This window comes from Drosophila biarmipes, chromosome 3L (assembly GCF_025231255.1).
Source record: "Drosophila biarmipes strain raj3 chromosome 3L, RU_DBia_V1.1, whole genome shotgun sequence".
Lineage (NCBI taxonomy): Eukaryota > Metazoa > Arthropoda > Insecta > Diptera > Drosophilidae > Drosophila > Drosophila biarmipes.
Window position 1 is genome coordinate 16349021 of NC_066613.1, and position 17789 is coordinate 16366809.

The following is a 17789-nucleotide window of genomic DNA, read 5'->3' on the forward strand; positions in this document are numbered from 1 at the left end:
CTGAGCGCAATCATTTTTATGATTTAATCTACCAATCTTGACCAATTCTAGTTTCAAAAATGTCCCCATAGATTCTTACCAATGTTGTAGGTTGTATTACCATACACATTTGGTTAATATTCGAATGGTTAAATATACGTGGCATCCAAGGGATGGGCATTTCCATTTACTAAAAGGATTGTGTGGTGTGGTTTTAATCTCAAATATTGTCCGTACATATACATCGTATATAGTAGGTGCTAGTTGTCGGGTCTTCACTGTGTTACATAGAGCTATAAATTCTAGTTAGCAAATGCATTGGGTTGGGTTGGATCCACGTCAAGTAATGCGACAAATGAAACAAAATTGATTCGTTTTCTTCTTTTTTTGTTTTGTTCTTATTTCTTTTATACAAACAGTTTACACAATTTTTTGTTTTATCCTCAGTTAACGTAAATTAATGCGTAATACGTATCTAATATATATAGTTAAGAATGATCCGTAAATCGGTTTACAAGTCAAATACTAATGCAGTTTACAGTTACAGTTGATCTTAACTTATGAACTCATTTCGAACGGGAGGTTTCATCTTCATTTAATTCGTACATCCCAAATAGGCATATACCATATATCGAGTGTGATCTGTGGTACTCTATTATACTTTAGTTCAGACCTGCCCCAATCGGGGGTCGAGCTATGTGTGTGGTGTAATGTACATGTCCTTTTCTTATCGTACTCGTACTCGTATTACCGCATAGCTAACCATCTTACTGAGCTAGAGAGAGATGTGGGCTAATTATTGGTGGGGGTGTGTGGAGATAATGCTATGTACACGGTGCCTAAACCGAACCGAAAACTAACTATCCGTACGCGTAGCTATGTGTATATATGTACCTCTATGTGGAGTAAGTGCCTAGACATATAATGATGTTCGAGTAGTTGTCAATTTAACTTGCATTCGAGTGAGTGTGTCTCTGCGTCGGTCTCTGGTCAAATGAGGGGAATCGGATGTCGGATGTCGGTAGTCGGTAATCTCTAGTCGGTACTCTATATATTTACGGTTAAGAAAAACTTTAGTTATAAACAAAAGGTGAAAAGAAATTCTACTTTTTGCACACCCATTTCCTTTGCCTTTCTTTTCTTTCATTTCGTTTTGTTTTTGCTATGAGATCTCCGTGAAAGTTTTGAATTCATATTTGTTTTTTGTTTTGTTTCGTTTGTTTTTACGCTAATCCATACATGTATATATATCGGTTAATATATATAATGCTATATAATTAATAACTACATACATAAGAAAGCAGCACAGTTAAGAGAATTGAAGAAGAGGAAAGTCTAGATTAGCTTCAGTTTTAACTTCTTCGAGAGCTTCTTCTACTTCGTCATCGTCGTTTTTTTGTCGATTAAATATTTTCATGCTTTGTTTTGGCTCTAAACATTGAAGACAAAAGACATTCAAAATACACATATACGGTATACATATTTAATTTCGTTAAGTGCTTAGGCTACATCAAATTAATTTTGACCCTTTTCGAGTAAAAGAATTGTGTGAATTTTATATTGCATATCTTCAATCATTCAATCGTCGTCAAATGAGAAAACTCAGTCTTAAACATATATAATGTTCTGGGCAGCCGAGGCCTTAGCAATTGATCCTCTATAACCGATCCTGTCCTGCACCTTAGCTACACATAGCCTAAAGCGATGAGCATTGAGAGAGACACAGGTGTAGTTAGTCGAAAATTAAACTATATTACATGGTAATCAACTAAAAGCAAAATATACATATCAACTAAAATCGAATTGGTCCGGGCGGTGCCCTTGGACTTCAAAGATGACCACAGAGGTCTACCTGTCCGTCCACTTGGGTTTGATCCGCCCGAACCATTCACTGGGGGCAGTGCGTCGTCCACTTGTTGGTTTTTCCTTTGTTTATTGATTAGTTTACATTTACGAAAAGTATGTTTAAAAAGCTTAACAAACTATTATCAAAGCGAAAATTGTCATAATTAAATTAAGTTGAAATCGTTTAATTTATTTTATATTAATTTATATTGTAATTTTTGTTCAGTCGACAGTTGAAACTTTGAACTAATTTCATCAAATATTTATCTTTTTCGTTTTCCTAATATTGAGTTAGGGCTGACCGCTCTTTGTGGTCAGATGCATTAAGAGTACATATCTAGAAACCAGTTTCAAAATTGAAGCTTCAAACGTTTTGTGTAAATGAAAATATTTGCATAATTTCAAATAAGTTTGTTTTTGTTTAGCGCTTAGTACACATTTAGCTGTAGCTACACATCATTTTGTTTTGTATATATTTGTCGTAAGCATACAGAAAATGAAATTATCCTTTTAGTGGATGAAAAGGTTTATCGCTTGAGGTAAATTTTGGCAAACAAATTTGGATTTGTGTGCATTTTGTTACTATTTTATTTTAAATATATATATCGATATATTTAAGATTTAAGCATATTTGTTTATAATGAATACGATGTCTGTGTGTGGGTGTTGCTAATTAATTTACATATACATAGATTTCTTAGGAGCTTAACATAAAACATTTTAGTGTTGTTTTGCATATGCATTTGCATTTAATTTGAATTTTCGAATAATTCTTCAAATTCGCGTCAAGCACAACAAAATGCGTCTGCTTTGTTGCCAAAAAACTAAGATTATTTTTTAGCTACGCTTTGTTTTTAGTGCGTAGAACATCCTTCTCTCCCGCTCTCACATTAATTTTTGTAATATTTTTCCTTCACTTTAAACTTGCTGGTTTTGTGTCGCTGCTGCTGCTTTAACTACAGTTTTGTTGTTTAGACTAGTTTCAGTTGAGTTACGTTACAATATTTGTTTGTCTATAGTATTATTAAATATTTGTTTGTTTCGTTTTTAGTTAATTTCGGTGGTGGAATGCTTTGACTTTCAAACAGACAAACGCCCACTTAAAAGCCGTTTGGCGCTTAAATATTATTCAATCGTTGTTCCTGGCTGAGTTGTCTCTGGGTTGGGATGGGTTTTCGAGGGTTCTTGAGGGTTCTATTTGGACTGGGGGTCGACTCATCTCCTCCTTTTCGTCGACGGCGAGGGTCTATCGTTTGGCTGTGTTGCTTTTGTTTCGATTTTAGGCAGCAATCGCCTCATTTTGCCGTCATTCCCATTGATGAGGCGAGGGCGGCAGCTCCGAAGGATGTGCCACGGTCGAACTAAATTCCAGGTGAGGGGAAAATAATAAAATAAAAAAATTTTAATACCGAATTGCAATAGTTGGATTTTTTGGTCAAACATCTAGACTAGTTATTGCATGCCATGTACAAAGTAAAGGTTATAGAAAACATTTAAAGCTTTAATTTAAGACAAAATACAATCAAAATACCAAAATAGCTCCCATTTAAAACAAACGTAAAACAAAACGTGAAATGAAAATGTACAAAATAGAACTACATAAGGAGTCTTTGAGTTTACGGGTTGGAGAGGGGCTTGAAGTACAAAGTAAAAGTTTTGGTTTGTTAATCATAATAATTAAAAGTCATTGAGTGGTAGTTGTTCAAGCGGTTTATCTACTTCAGTTCTTTCTTTGTCACTGCTGCTCAGCTGCACTGCAAATTGTACAAATATTATTTTGCATGATTTTCGGTGCAGGCTTGAATTTACTTAAATTGGTCCAAGCAAATGAATGGTATTTTTTGAGGCTTGTGTGCTTAAAAACCTGCATAGGTCAGGACTTTTGTAAGGTTTATGCAGGACAATGACTGAGCTAAATGATTTGCGAATTGGTGCACGAGTTATTTACAATTAAAAAAAAATGTATATAAAACTTTTAGAAGTTTAGAATTATTAAATTGGTGCACCCTTTTTTTGAATAATTTTATAAGTTAAATATATATATATATTTTTTTACGTTTTGATAGCAAATTCACAAAAAGTTTCAGTATTCCGTATTGCCTTTTTGATAGATCCGTTTTTATTATGTGTGTGCATTACATTTGCTATGGGAATGATTGCAGGGTTTGAACATGGAGGGGATGTATATGGTCTGTGGGTGCATATGGGCTTAATTTACTTGATGAAATCTGTATGCTGTACACGATTACGAATATATAGTATATATAGATATATGAGTTGAATGCGAACACAAAACATAAACACAAAATTTATTATGGAGCTGGTTATATGCATTGTTTATTTTGTTCAATTTGTGTCGATTTATTGACTTTATAAAATAGTTGAAAATGTCTCTGGTTATTCGCCCTTTTCCTCAATTTACCAATTATTGCCTTGCCAATTTTGTTCTCAATTTTCTGTGCGACATTTGTAAACAATTTTATAATGCTTCTGGTTATAATGCCGTATTTTCGGTTGGTTTAGGAAAACATTTATGTACACAAAAATAGTTACGCAAAAATACCCATTAATGATATTAAGATTATAAATCAAAATTAAGAGTTAATAATAAAGAAAAAGTTAAAACTAAAGAAGTTTATGGTTTTTTTTTGTTTGTTTTTCGTTTTTTTTTTCTTTTTGGTTTTGTACACATTTGCATTAGGTAGGAAAATAGATGAAAAGATATGAACAAAAAAGGAGATAAACTAAATAAATAAATATTTAGTAAGGTTTTCGCTTTATCAACAGACCTAAGAAGGAGTAGAGACAGTTGCCGCCCCGAGGCCTCATTTTCTGTATCTGTATCTGTATTATTGTATCTTTATCTTGGCTGTGCTTGCATTTTCATAGTCATTTTCATTATATCATTTTCATTCATCAATCATTCGGTAGATTTCGGATAGTATCTTGTGACTTCTGCGTTCTTATATCGTAAATCGATTCGTTCTAGTGAGAGGAGATCTCGCGCGCCTAGTATCTTGATCTGGATAACGATCTCGATCCGGGTCTGGATATGGATCGGTTCTCGAGGGCATAGGTCAGCGCAACAGTAGGCGGCGGCGGATTGGAGCAGCGGCAGGAGCAGCAGTGCAAGTTGTAGTGGTAGTAGTGGTAGTGGTAGTAGTAGTAGATTTTCTCATTCTCATTGGCTTAACAACGCAAATATAACGATTCGATTTAATAGAAATTTCAAGATTAATATCCATGTTGAACAACAAAAATAAAAGAACAAACGAAAAAGATCATTTAAAAAAAGGGTTACAAAATTATAATCGTAGTTCGTTGGGGTAGAGAGTTATATAGAGATGGGGTGGGTGGGGATTTTTGGGACAGGTACGACAATTAAGTGGAATAGGTTCAAAATATAAAGAGAGAGAGAGAGCATTACACGGAAGCCATGGTCAATTATTTAAACAAAAAATATTAGGAAATCAATTGTAACATAGGAGTATAGAAATAAACCAAGGTTTACAATTTTGACTAAGTGTTAAATTTTTAAAAGAGTTTTTTGGGGTAAAAGGTTGGACGGGACTGCGTGCAGAGGTGAGGAAAATTTCAAAGGGGCTTTCGTTTAGGTGGGAAAACTTGTTGGAGGCACTGGCCGGGAACTCCCCACTCACCTGGCGAAACTCTTGAAGGCCGCACTCTGCGGATTGATGCAGAGCGGCACACGACCCGTTTGCAGCTGCTCGGCTATGAACTTGTGCATCTCCTCTGCAAGTTTCCAATCGATTAGTCATGATTGGATATTATTATGTATGATTCTGCACTCACCCTTGACCTGTTGCACCGATGTGAGCTTGCGTTCCCACAGATCATCGAAGGGCTGGCCGGCGGAGGGCTCGAAGTCAGCCGTGTATTGTCGCATTCCGGCCGAGGTAGTGAAGCAGCATTTGCACATGCACGAATGGTAGCGCAGGCGACCCTCGTCCAGATACGGATGCGCCAGGGCATCTGTCACAGAAATGCGCTTGTCCTGGTTGGGAAATGGGGGTTAGTTTTAGTTAGTTATATACTATGGAGATAGAAAATGCTATTAAACAAAGAATGATCTCTTCCTAAACAAGTATCTGAAAACTTCTACATTTCAGTTGAAATCTTGCTGTCATCTTACCGGATCGAAGACGAGCATCTGGCAGAGCAGGTGCACCGCCTCGTGCGTGGCATGCGAGCTGAGTGTGTAGAGCACCGAGAAGGAGGGCGGCTTGGGCGCCCGGCGCAGCATGTGGGTGCGGGCGCCCTCGCAGGCGTGCCGCATGTCCTCCATGGTCGGTGTGCCCAGCAGCTCGGTGATCAGCTCCAGCTGCTGCACGGGATTCTGCGCCTGGAAGAGGATGCGGCGGCCGAGGAGCTCGCCGAAAATGCAGCCCACCGACCACACATCCACCGCCGACGAGTAGTGACGGGCGCCCATCAGAATCTCCGGGGCCCGGTAGTACTGGGTGACCACCTCCTGGGTCATGTGCTTGGCCTGATCCGGCTCCTCAACGCGGGCCAGTCCGAAATCACAGATCTTGAGCACGCAATTCGAGTTGACCAGCAGGTTGCCCGGCTTGATGTCGCGATGCAGGATGCGGGCCGAGTGCAGATACTTGAGGCCACGCAGGATCTGGTAAAGGAACACCTTGATGTGGTCGGCGGACAGGTGCTGCGGCGACACGATTATCTTGTGCAGATCCGATTGCAGCAGCTCCGTTATCACATAGCTATTGGTCGATTCAAAAGAGGGGTTAAGGTGCAAACCAATTTTATAGAATTTTATAGCGTCATGCGAAGGGAACAAACAAAAGTCTGAAACTTTCTTCTACCCATCACTTCTTCATTTTGTTTTTGTGGCCTTGTTTGTGTTTAAAACTTTTTCAATTAGTTACATTTGCTTTTAGACCAAAAGTTTCGATTGCGTGGCCGAAAAGCAGGCAACTTATAAAATCGAATTTTATAGTTTCTATCGGGAAAAGACTAATAAAATATTTGCAGTTTATGTTTAGATTGAATATTTTTTGCCTGTTTACTTTTTCTTCTAATAAATTTTAAAGTTCATTGTAGAGTTATTAAAAATATCCAAGGATAGCTTGCTAATTTAATCAAGCTTAAGAGATTAAAAATAACTTTACTTATCGTCATTTAGGAAATGTAAAACCACAATTATTTAACAAGAAAATTCTTTTGGTTCCTGGAAAACCACAGAATTGCGCATTAGCCTAATTTCCACCCTCTAAGCTGCAAAAGTAAAACGTTTCTTTGTGCTTTTTGTTTGTAAAAGGATACATTTCTTGAAAGAAATCCAAATGCGGTGGCTGTAGAATGTCCAGGGCCGAGAGAACCTGTAAAAAAGAACAAAATACAAAAAGCATTAATAAAACAGAAACACATTCGATCAATAAATTTGAAAATATGGTCATTGAACTGGCAGTTAAAACTAAAATCCCTAGACAATGCAGTCCGTCCATCCATTTGCACCTCGTTTCGAGGGGATTACGTGGGGGTTGGTCGGTGATAAATTATGGAGTTGCAATAAAAATCAAGTTGCATGTTTAGTGTCGCGCTGCCGGGACATTAAATGCCGCAAGTGAAAAAGCACAAGGCAAAAATCAGCAAGGAAATTGTTGACCCCTTGATGGCGTTTCCCTACTACCGACGTAGGAGATACAAGACACGCCAAAGTCTGGGGCTCCTTCTTATGGGGGAGGAGGCCAAGTCCAAGTCCCTCGGCTGATGGACAGCAGAATAAAAAAGATATACAAAAAAGCGAGGGTAAAAAGAACCCCAGACAGACAAGCGCTGATTTATTTTCGCTTGCGGTGAGGCGATGATGAAGGAACTTGCAGGCAATCACATCAAAAAATCTAACAGCAGGAGCAGCTCCTTGCCCCGCCATCCATTTAAAATCAATTTACAATATTTATACAACTCCAGTTGGGCTGCAAAATGCGTAAAGTTACCAACAAAAGGGGAAGGAGTGAGAAGCCTAAATCCGCAGCGGCAGCAAAAATGTTGCCAGCCACAATGTTGCACATTTAACCCCCTCGTGCCCGCATTTCGTCGGCAGTTGGCAAAGCCAAAAGCAGTTCAACAATTTTGAGCACTTTTCGCGGGCCTCTGCGAACGCAACAACAAAAAGTGCCGACAACTTTGGTTACTGGTTTTCCTCTTTTTTTATTTATTTTCTTTTTTTTTTGTTGGCCTGCTAAGCCGTTGCCGTCTTCAAGTCTGAAGCTCCGTCGCCGTCTTAAGTGGCAACGTTTTTTTCTGCGCTCTACAGGAGCGACGTGATATTCCGACGTGCCTCCCCCCTTGGGGTTCCCTCTGGGTTCTGCTCCTTTGGCAGCCTTTGTTTTATATTTATTTCTTTGTCCGCTTCGGCAGCCCGTAAATTCTGTAATATTTCGCGACTGCATTTGTTGCGTTTGCGGTTTGCAACATTAAAGGCGAGCAGGTGAGGGATAACGATCTTTTAGATACTCTAACTGATCTTTAGCTTCTTTTTATATGACTTATGTGGTTCAAATCATAAACCACTTCTCATTTTCTGATGATTCAAAATTTTCAGGTCTTTTAATGAAATCTGTTCAGACTATAATATTTTTGTTATAACATTTAACTAAAGATTTATAGATCTCATCTTTTAATGGTTGATAAAGATTGTTTCCTACTAAACCATTATCTCAATTATACGTCATTTTTTCTCCAATGAAATAATAGTATATAAGGGGTTTTAATTGCATTATCTTGTTAATCTACTTAATGTATAAGTTTTTTTCCATTCTTAGTAATCTATAAAGTTGCCATTTATATTGTCTAATTTTTAAGGGGCTCCACATAATTAGCTGTTCGCTTGTGCTCATTATTCAGCAAACATATGGTTTACGGATACTGCAAACTCATCATGACCAAATCTCTTGGCATCCAATTAGTTTTCTGGTTAGGGTATAAGGCAAGCAATATAATACCGAAGGTAAAAAACGAATTTCAAGTGTTTCTGAATGGTTTTCGTAGTTTCTTTTTCGGTCAACTTCATTTACTGCACTTCACCTCGCTGCACTGCACTTCACTTAACTTCACAGCGCAGGCGCGTAATTTTCCGACGCGGCCGGGTTGTTATTGTTATTACTCGGGCTGGCTTGGTTATTTTTTGGGGTCTCGGGTCTCACGTGCAGCGCGGCTTGCAGCTAATTAACATTTTGGCTTGGGCTTGCAATCAGAAACCAAATTTATGCATTGTGCACCGCCGCCGAAGGCAGCTTCAAGTGTCCTTGAAGTGTTGTATGAAAATGCACGGCGGGGGGAATTAGCAAGCCAACCAACAAAGTGATGAAAAAAGAAACCACCAGCAACCCAGTTAGCCTTCCAACATGATTGCAAGGAAGCATATTAGTTTAACAATTTTATTTAATTAGTATTGCCACTATAAAAAAGTGATTTAAATTGTTTAACTCAAGGATAGTTTTTATAGCTTGCTATTTAAAACCTTTTTATAGTCAACTTTTGAGTACAAAAAAGCCAGGATTAATTATTTCAGAATATTTTGAATATATTCTGTCCTATGAAAATTATCAAGAAATATTGTTCTGCACATTATAAAAAACTCTTTAAAGCGAAATAGAAACAAGCGAGACTTGTGTCAAGCTTGCAACCAGCAGCTGTGGCAAGTCGTTGTTTAACCCACCTCGAAACCCACACACCTCCCCCCACCCCCTTAACCCACTGAGCGCCAGCTCTTGTCTACAACTTCCTCCTGGGCTCCCCGGCTTTGAGCTTCCAGTGAATTTTCCCCCAACTTCCCGCCACGCTGCTGCTGTGAAAACAAAAGCAAAAGTGTCACCGCTTCGCTTCGACTTCACAAGTATTTTCATTCCCAGCTGAGGGACAAATTTCTAGCTAAAAGATTGTCAAGCAGCAGCTGTCAACACATATTTGTTGGCTAATTAAATGAGTGGGGGCTGTCGGGGGGCCGAACTCCACCGAAATTGACTATTACAACTCGAAGAGCTGGCTGCAAGTAAATAAAAAAACAAAAAACCTTGAGGAGCAACAACATAAATTTCCTTTGATTACTCTACGCTAGTTAAAGCTTACAAGAAACTCTTTAAGCAACTTCGGTTTTTGTTGGCTCATTTCCTGCTAGATATGTATCTTTAAAGTTGGGAGAAGGGCAGAAAAGAGGCAAGTTTTATAATATCAAATTACGTTTAAAGAGCTCGGATGACTTTCATTATTTGTCTTTAAATAAAATTCAATTTTGATTTCTTTAATTTATGAATTTCCTATCTTAGTTGATTATTTTCTGCACATTTCTTCTGCAAAAGTATTATCTTCAGAGATTTTTCTTTTAAAATCAACATATGGCTTTCCCTCCCAGGGAAAACGACACAAAATTGACATTTCAATGGCAAAAAGCAATGAGTGGCAGAGGCAATGCGAATAATAACAAAATTTGCATGCAATTGATGCTGCCAGCGCGTCAAACTCAATCATTTTGGGCGGAAAAGGGAGCGAGCTGCCACATGGAGGAGGGAAATGGGAAAATGCCACCTTCGGGGCTGCGTAGAAAATGAGGAAATACTCCTGCCTCGCTCGAGTTGCATGTGAGAAATGCTTTTGAAATGTGCGCCACGTACGTTGCAATAAGAAATAAAATTCAACAAAGCGAAAACCCAACAGCAAATCGTTTTTATTGAAATTTTTTTGTCGGTTTGCAATTGAAATGGGCAGCGGATAATGGGGCGCAAACATTTTGCAGCGATTTGTGCTAAACTGCAATGCATAAAGCATGAGAGGAGTCGTTTGTGGATGTGGCAAGCTATTGAAAAGCGGTCCATCGTTCAAGAGTTTGATGGATTGAAAGGGTCAAAAAGTTGGCAGAAAGATAAGAGGTTTAACACAACCCAAAAAATATGGTAAAATATTAAAACATTTATTTCCATCAGAATTTCAGGGACCCTCCCATTTCGTATCAATTAATTCCTGATTTGACTTTTCCATTTAGAAGCGACAAAGTAGTTTGCCAGCACATTTCCCCATCAGTCAATCAATGTTGACCTGAAAATAATATGCCGAAAAATCAATTGCAAAATGAACACCTGACCGTTCTCGCCCCATTGAACTTACTTCTTTCGCATCGAGGCCTCTCATTGATTGAGTTATAAATAGTTAGGCCCGTTCGGTGCATATGAAAACCTTATGTCGAACCCAATTTGCATTGAAATACAAGGCAGCCACGTGCCAAACCCGATGCCTTTCCCATCCCCTCGCCGCCCCCTGGACCGCCCTCGACTTGTCAACAAACTTGTCCGGGGCTCCAATAGCCCCGACTCTTTCTAGTTTTCCAAGCCCTCTCCTTCTAGCTAACCGTTCGGAGTTGATTGCACTTGTTTGCCATTCTCTGAACGATGTCTGTCATGTAGGAAATGAAACAGGAAGCACAGGCAGATGCAAAAACATGTGGAGAAAAAGTATGCAAACTATTTATTTTTCAGGAAAATGTATCCTAGTTTAATGGGAAATCTAAACATGAAAACGATTTGACATTTTCTAAACATATTAGACTTAGAATTTAAATAGAATGTTATTTTTATTAATCGCCACTGCTGTGAAGCATGTGTTGCAATATGTGGCATAAATAGAAGCCATAACCCACAAAATCCAAGGGTCTACCAATATTTTTTCTCAGTACTTCCCCACATATATCTCTCGCGTTGACAACAAAGTCGCGCCTTCGTCGAGCTTCTTCTATTTCCCCCTCCTGCGATTCAGCCACCCACCTACAGCAATTTATGCATATTAATAGAAAATTTGCATATTGGGCAAGGTGTTACAGCAAATGCTGTTGTTGCTGCCGCCGACATATGGAATCGAGAGATGGGAGCACGGCGAACGGGAGGATGGATTTTCTAGTATCTGGCTGTCTGCTCTACAACGCCCACTTCAGCCATACCTCTTCAATTCTGCATTACGAAATTCACACGCAGCCAAGCGCGAGTAAAAATCACAAAAGGAAATCATGTAGGCTGAGCGAAATGATGATGATGGATAAACAGAGGTGGTATACCTATATATATTGGCCATCTCAGCCGACATTAGATTCCCAGACAGCCCACGGCCTATTTGCTGTCTAATGAAGTCGAACCAATCCGAAAACGATTAAGCAAATACAAGATATTAGAGGGGAGAGACCATGACATTTAAGAGTGCAGCGAATCTCGTACGAGACAGTTCCTCTCGGTATAAGCAAGTACGGCTCTAATAACACCATAAAAGTCTTACAATAACCTCTTCCCTGACTTTTAACTTTGAATGCAAATGTCAGATATACCAAATATGGACCATAACAAAAGATTCTAGAAAAAAGGCCCCTCGAATCTTTCAAAAGCCATGAGCACGTGCAGCGCCATCGCAATGAAAATGTAAATAAATTATAAGCGCTGACAATTCAGAGGGAATATATTTATAGAAAATGTCCCAAAATATCGCGAAAAAATCATTTGACCCTCAACAGTTGCCTCTCTTTTTGTATGTATGCTAATATTTATTATGCAAAACTTCAGCATGCATTTATTGCCATCGCCTTTGGCTGTTTGAAACTGCCACAGAATGTTGGACAATTCACAGATTTTTTTCAGTTGGGGCACAAATTTGTTTGTCATAAATTTGCTGCATTTATTAAATGCCGACACAGCGTGGGCCACATCGATCATAAATAAAGTAAATTATTTGGCAAGCGAATGCATTTTAAACAGTTCGAGGTAAAATAACAATTTCCTTAAAGCAAAACTACTTAATTTTATCCTTTAATGAGCTGCTATCTCTGTTCTGCCATATTTCACTTTATAATTACTTTTTCGCAAGCCTTGTGATTTATTGTAGACACAGAATCACTACCACTACTAACTGAACCCAAGCTTAACCCTTTAAGAAGAACTGTTTAAATTCAATAAATAACGTGCCATATCAAACATTTAATTAATGACAATAATATCAGCGAACAATAATTCCACTTGAGCAGAGAACAACGGACATTAAATGGAGGGCGTGAAAAAAGGAAATGTGGAAAAGTTTCAGCGAAAAGGATGAATTTCCATAGCCTTTCAGCCCGAAAAGCTCCACGCTCGCCAATCCCTGTCCAGTGTGGCAATTGTAAATATTATGAAAAAGAGCCCGGGCCTAAAGTGGAAAATATAATTGTTAATAAATTCAGGGCAACAAAAAGCGAGGAGTATAAGCTGAAGGCAGTCGGACAGGCACGGCGTATACGTGATATTTTACGTACAAAGATATAAAGGATAAATATCCAGCGCATATAAAGACCCACGCAGTGACAATAATCAAAGTGGCGTGTATGTAAATATTTTAATTAAATTTTTATGTCATCGGTGGAACGTAAAGTTTCCGATGAAGATAGTTAGGTTGCATATAAAGAGTAAAAAAAGGGATGAACAGGAATTTCCACTTACATTCTCGTGCTTGAAGAAGCAGAGCATTTTCAGCTCGCGGAAAACGCGTTTCGATGAGACCAACGATTGGAACACATTGGGCAGCTTCTTCAGAGCCACGCGGCGTCCATCCCGAGGATCTGTGACAGCCCTGCAAAAGAGAAACAAAATGGTTAAAAATGGTTTTATACTATTAGGTAATAGGAATAAATCCAATTCATAGGGTTATAATTTTTATTTTCCTAAATCTAAGTACCTTAAAGTCTGATCTTAATGGAATTCATTTTCCCAGGACTTGTATTTTACCCTGATTTTCCCGGGTTAATTTCAGCGTGCTGCTGGGAAAATTCCTGTGTCTTTCAACCCAGCCAAAGTTAATCTTCAACTTCTTGTTCACCGCTCAAGTGTCGCATTATAAGCAGACCTCAATGGCAAAATTCCTTCCCCCTGGGCGTGAATGTCATTTTATACTCTCCGGCCAGACAAAGCACAGTCGAAATGCGACAGACTGGGGAAAGCAAACAAACATTCGATGGAGTTTAAAAGTTCGTTCAACTTCTTGCCTTGACAATGCCAGAGTTATTTTTCTTTTGTTTTTCAACCCCCCTGCTGCCGCTGCCGCCTCTGTCTCGGCCCCTGTCATCACGAAAAATCGCTTTTCTATTCGGGCCTAGAAAATGGCGCCCAGAAGTAGGCAAATGTGTATTGTCCCGCAATTGATAAACAACCACAGCGACGACAAGGACATGGACACAAAATTAGCAATACGAAAATATGAGAAAAAAAGGTCAAAAAGCAGACATGTGGTATTTGGTTGGGTGGAAACATTAAGCAGAATGATTCAGGTTGGGGGGTTTTGGGTGGTGTATTTGCGAACACCGACGACTCAGAGGCGTCGGGCAGGCGTAAGGAGAACTTTATGATGCCATTGGCCGTGGCTGGGTGTTAGTCAGCGTCCTCTCCTGTCCTGTCTGGGGCCAAGTCCTTGTACTGTAGTTCGCCTGCCCGACTCCCTCCAAAGCCTTCCACACAGTAAATAATTCGAGGTAAAAACCATTAACTATTATAATTTAATAAAGTGTTTTTTGAAGTTTTTAAAAAGATTGAGAGAGTAATAACATTCATCTGATAACAACTTCGAAAATATAAACAATTAAAAATTGTACATTTTACAGAAATTATGAGTATTTTGAAATATATATTTTTAATAAAGTTATTCAAAATTTGTTGATGGTAGGTCTTATACACTACATTTTGTTTACTTATATTTATTATGTTGATATATTATAGTATATTATTTTCAGACATATTATATAAATGTTTATTGTTATAATTTCTTATTATATGATATATTATAGGAAATATTATTATTACATTATATTATTGTATGATTATATGATAATTTTATACAATATCACATACTATATTATTACATATCATTTTTCCCCGTGCTCTCATGTTTCGCCAATTTTTCTTACTTTGGCCAAACTCTCGGCGTTGCCCTGTCTGTGGTGAAAAATATTTTGGTATCGTCTTTGCTCTCAATAGCCAAAAACTGCGCAGCATCTTTTACATCTCCGGTTACCCAAACGTCCTTTTTTTCTGCTCTGCTCTTAGCCTGGCTGTGATAGGTTGAGGGCCGTAAATCTTGTAGTTGGGCCGACGACATTTAAGCGTTCAGAATTATGGCAAATTGCTGCAGATTGAATTGGTTTTGTGTGAGAGCATTGCTCCAACGCTTTCCCCAGCTGCCTTTCTCCCTGTGCCTGTGTTGGTGAGCCTGTGTTTTTGTTTCTTATTGGATGAGTCAGCATCCAATTTGTGTGGAGCATACATTAGGGCGCTTTCCTCGCAGGCAGAAGGCGATTTGCATGTCTGAGTTGTGAAAACGAATAAAATCGTCTAGGCACAATGTGCGAAGTGTTAATGATAATGAGGAACGAAACGATTATGCTAAAATGCAAAACAACAAACGGAAAAAAGCCAGGGAAATGGTATCGAATATTTAGGATTCCGGCAAAGGATAGAAAAATACCGATCATCATTCAATTTATGGTATTAGTATTATATATTTTAGGGTCAAGATAACCCACATATATATATATTTCTTGGCTCATCCCAATCAAAGTGATTCCCACCCATTAATATTTTACGGTCATCTATCAAAGTCGCCGGCGCAAAGGAATCTCAAAATCGAGAATTCACTTTGTTTGCCATGAATTGGGTTAAAATCAAAAATTGTTTACAGCCAGCACAGTGGGACCTCGGCAAACGAACCGATAAGACCACATACATGGGCAAATAAGGCGAGCGATGGGGCACGATAAAAGGCGGCAGACAGAGAGGGCAAGAGTCGGGTGGAAAGAGACCGCATGATGATGATGGATGACAAAATGCAGGCACGTCTGTGGTGGGAGGGCGATGGTCTCTGTTTGTCCATGCCCCTCTGACCTTCGCATTTGATTGGCCCCTCCCACAAAATTCCGCCCCATCTTCCTCAACTCATTTTTCCTCAACATCATTGCTGCAATTTCTGATGTTGTTCCATTTCTTTTTCCCTGCTTTCAATGTCAGTTAATGGGAAATCATTTATCATGTGCGTGTCTCTCTAAGAGAATAAAGAAAAAAGAAGAACCAGTTGGAAAATGAGTCTTAAAGCAGGGCACAATGGCAGTAGATACATATACTCGGAGCGAAACAAAAAGTGCCAGAACTAAATGATAATTACCCAAGACAACAAAGCGTCCAGAGATCAATAATTTATCATCTCTGACCCCAAAGGTCTGTCCTTCAATTTGTGCTGGTCTCCACTCAACTTGAAAATTGTTTATAGTTTCCCCCATCTGATTGATCGGAACCAACGAAACGGGGAATAAAGTCCATCTTCAGTTGTCTTGTCTTGCTCCATTCCAGGTGTGTGTTTGTGTGGGCATTTCGTGTTCAAGTGCCCGAAATCGAATGAAAAAGGGGTTTTATGGATTTGGAAAAACGAGAAACTAAAGGGTGGAAAGCTTCAAATTGCAATTTCGATGTTGGCAAAGTTTTGTCGCATTCTTACTTCGTTTTTGCCATCACCCCTTTTCCAATTTTGCACATTCCGCAAAACAAATTTTAATATCCTTTCGATTGACCATTGGCCGGTTGGATATTCCGCATAAGAGAACTAATTTTGAGTGGGGCAATAAGTTGGGATTTCTACTTCAGTGTGTTACGTTCCTTTTAAAATACTATAATAAATAATAGAAAGGTTATTTTCCCTTCGATTGCTGGCACATTCCTTGCGGATTCTTTAAGCTGCTTATGCTGAAAAATAACTTTTCAATGACTTTTCGAGTTCGGACCTCGCCTGCGGGCCACATCTGCCTCAACTTTACATTATTATTTCATTCCTTTTCCATTTTTTGCATTCCCCGTATTTTATAAACGAGTATACACTCCGTTTTGGACCCTTTTCGGGGGCCAGGAGCAGCAACAGTATCGCAGCAGCCGTCGCCCTCATCTGCTTGCATAATTTCATTTTTGATTTCTTCTGACACTTTGCACATGCTTTTTGAATAACTCATCACCTTGTGCACTCATCATCAAACATTCTTGGCTCAGCCACACCCCCTTAAGGTCCCCTCCTCAAAAGCTGATCCATCCAAGTGAGCATTTGTTGCCTTTGGACCTTTAACTTCCTGCTGCCGCTGTCGTCGTCGTCGTCGTCGTCTGAAGGCCTTTTTTCTCCATCTGCCGATACACCCGTTCATTGAACCCTCAAGTATTCTGGATCTCACTCTTTTCGATTACTTTCAACCTTTTTTTTAAGCAGTTTTAATAAAGAGGTAACAGAAAATATTAAAGTAAAATTCTATAATATAATATTAATAAAATGATACCAAATAACTTTGTTGGGGTGCTAAAAATCAAGTCATTTTTGTCATAGACCCATTAATATGCCTCATATTTTTCTACATTTTTAAGCATTACTAAATCCATGACATTTGATTGTAAAAAATCCAGTATTATTTGTCAAATTCCTATTTAATGCAACACACACATGTTTTCTATACTTTAAACCATTGAAAGTTCCCTGAAAATTGCCCGCTCACATTTCGCCATTGAAGTCCTCAATTACTAATTGCAGTTTTGCCATAATTATAGACCCATTATTCCATATTTGCCACATGCGCCAGCTGTTGGCCTGTTGGGGGTGGCACTTCGCATTGGGGGCTGCGTCTAAATTACTAATTTCTGTTGTTGTCCTGACATCGCTTTGATTGTCTCTGTCACTCTCGCTGCGGCGGCCCAGTCCGCCTGTCCATCCGGCTGTCCATCCGCCTCCCTCCGTCTTCCTGCGCTTTGTTTGCGCGGTGATGTGCTGAGCCATCCAAATGTTGTGCTTGTGCTGATGTTGGCATTTCGCAGTGTCCATTATTTTGGTCAGCCACCGGCGGAGAACAGGGTGGTGGCACACTGTACAGGTGACGAGAATGTGGGCAATCTCGATTAAATAAT

The 17789-nt window shown here is 39.0% G+C and overlaps 1 protein-coding gene across 2 annotated transcripts in view; it reads right to left on the minus strand.

Annotated features, from left to right (window-relative positions):
* Positions 1-349: 349 nt before the first annotated feature.
* LOC108034832 (serine/threonine-protein kinase NLK) overlaps positions 350-17789 on the minus strand; it is a 68616-nt gene continuing 51176 nt past the window's right edge. Inside the window, exons 2-8 of one of the 2 annotated variants that reach the window (XR_001768743.3) lie at positions 13314-13443; positions 7132-7187; positions 5978-6569; positions 5638-5839; positions 5484-5577; positions 4614-5012; positions 350-3185 (exon numbers count right to left, since the gene is read on the minus strand). Coding sequence is in view for 1 of the 2 variants with exons in the window: in XM_017109944.3 (XP_016965433.1) it covers positions 3131-3185; positions 5484-5577; positions 5638-5839; positions 5978-6569; positions 7132-7187; positions 13314-13443 (1129 nt within the window). In the remaining variant the exon portion in view is untranslated. The remainder of the gene's footprint in view (positions 3186-4613; positions 5013-5483; positions 5578-5637; positions 5840-5977; positions 6570-7131; positions 7188-13313; positions 13444-17789) is intronic. The other variant, XM_017109944.3, reaches the window with a different exon arrangement.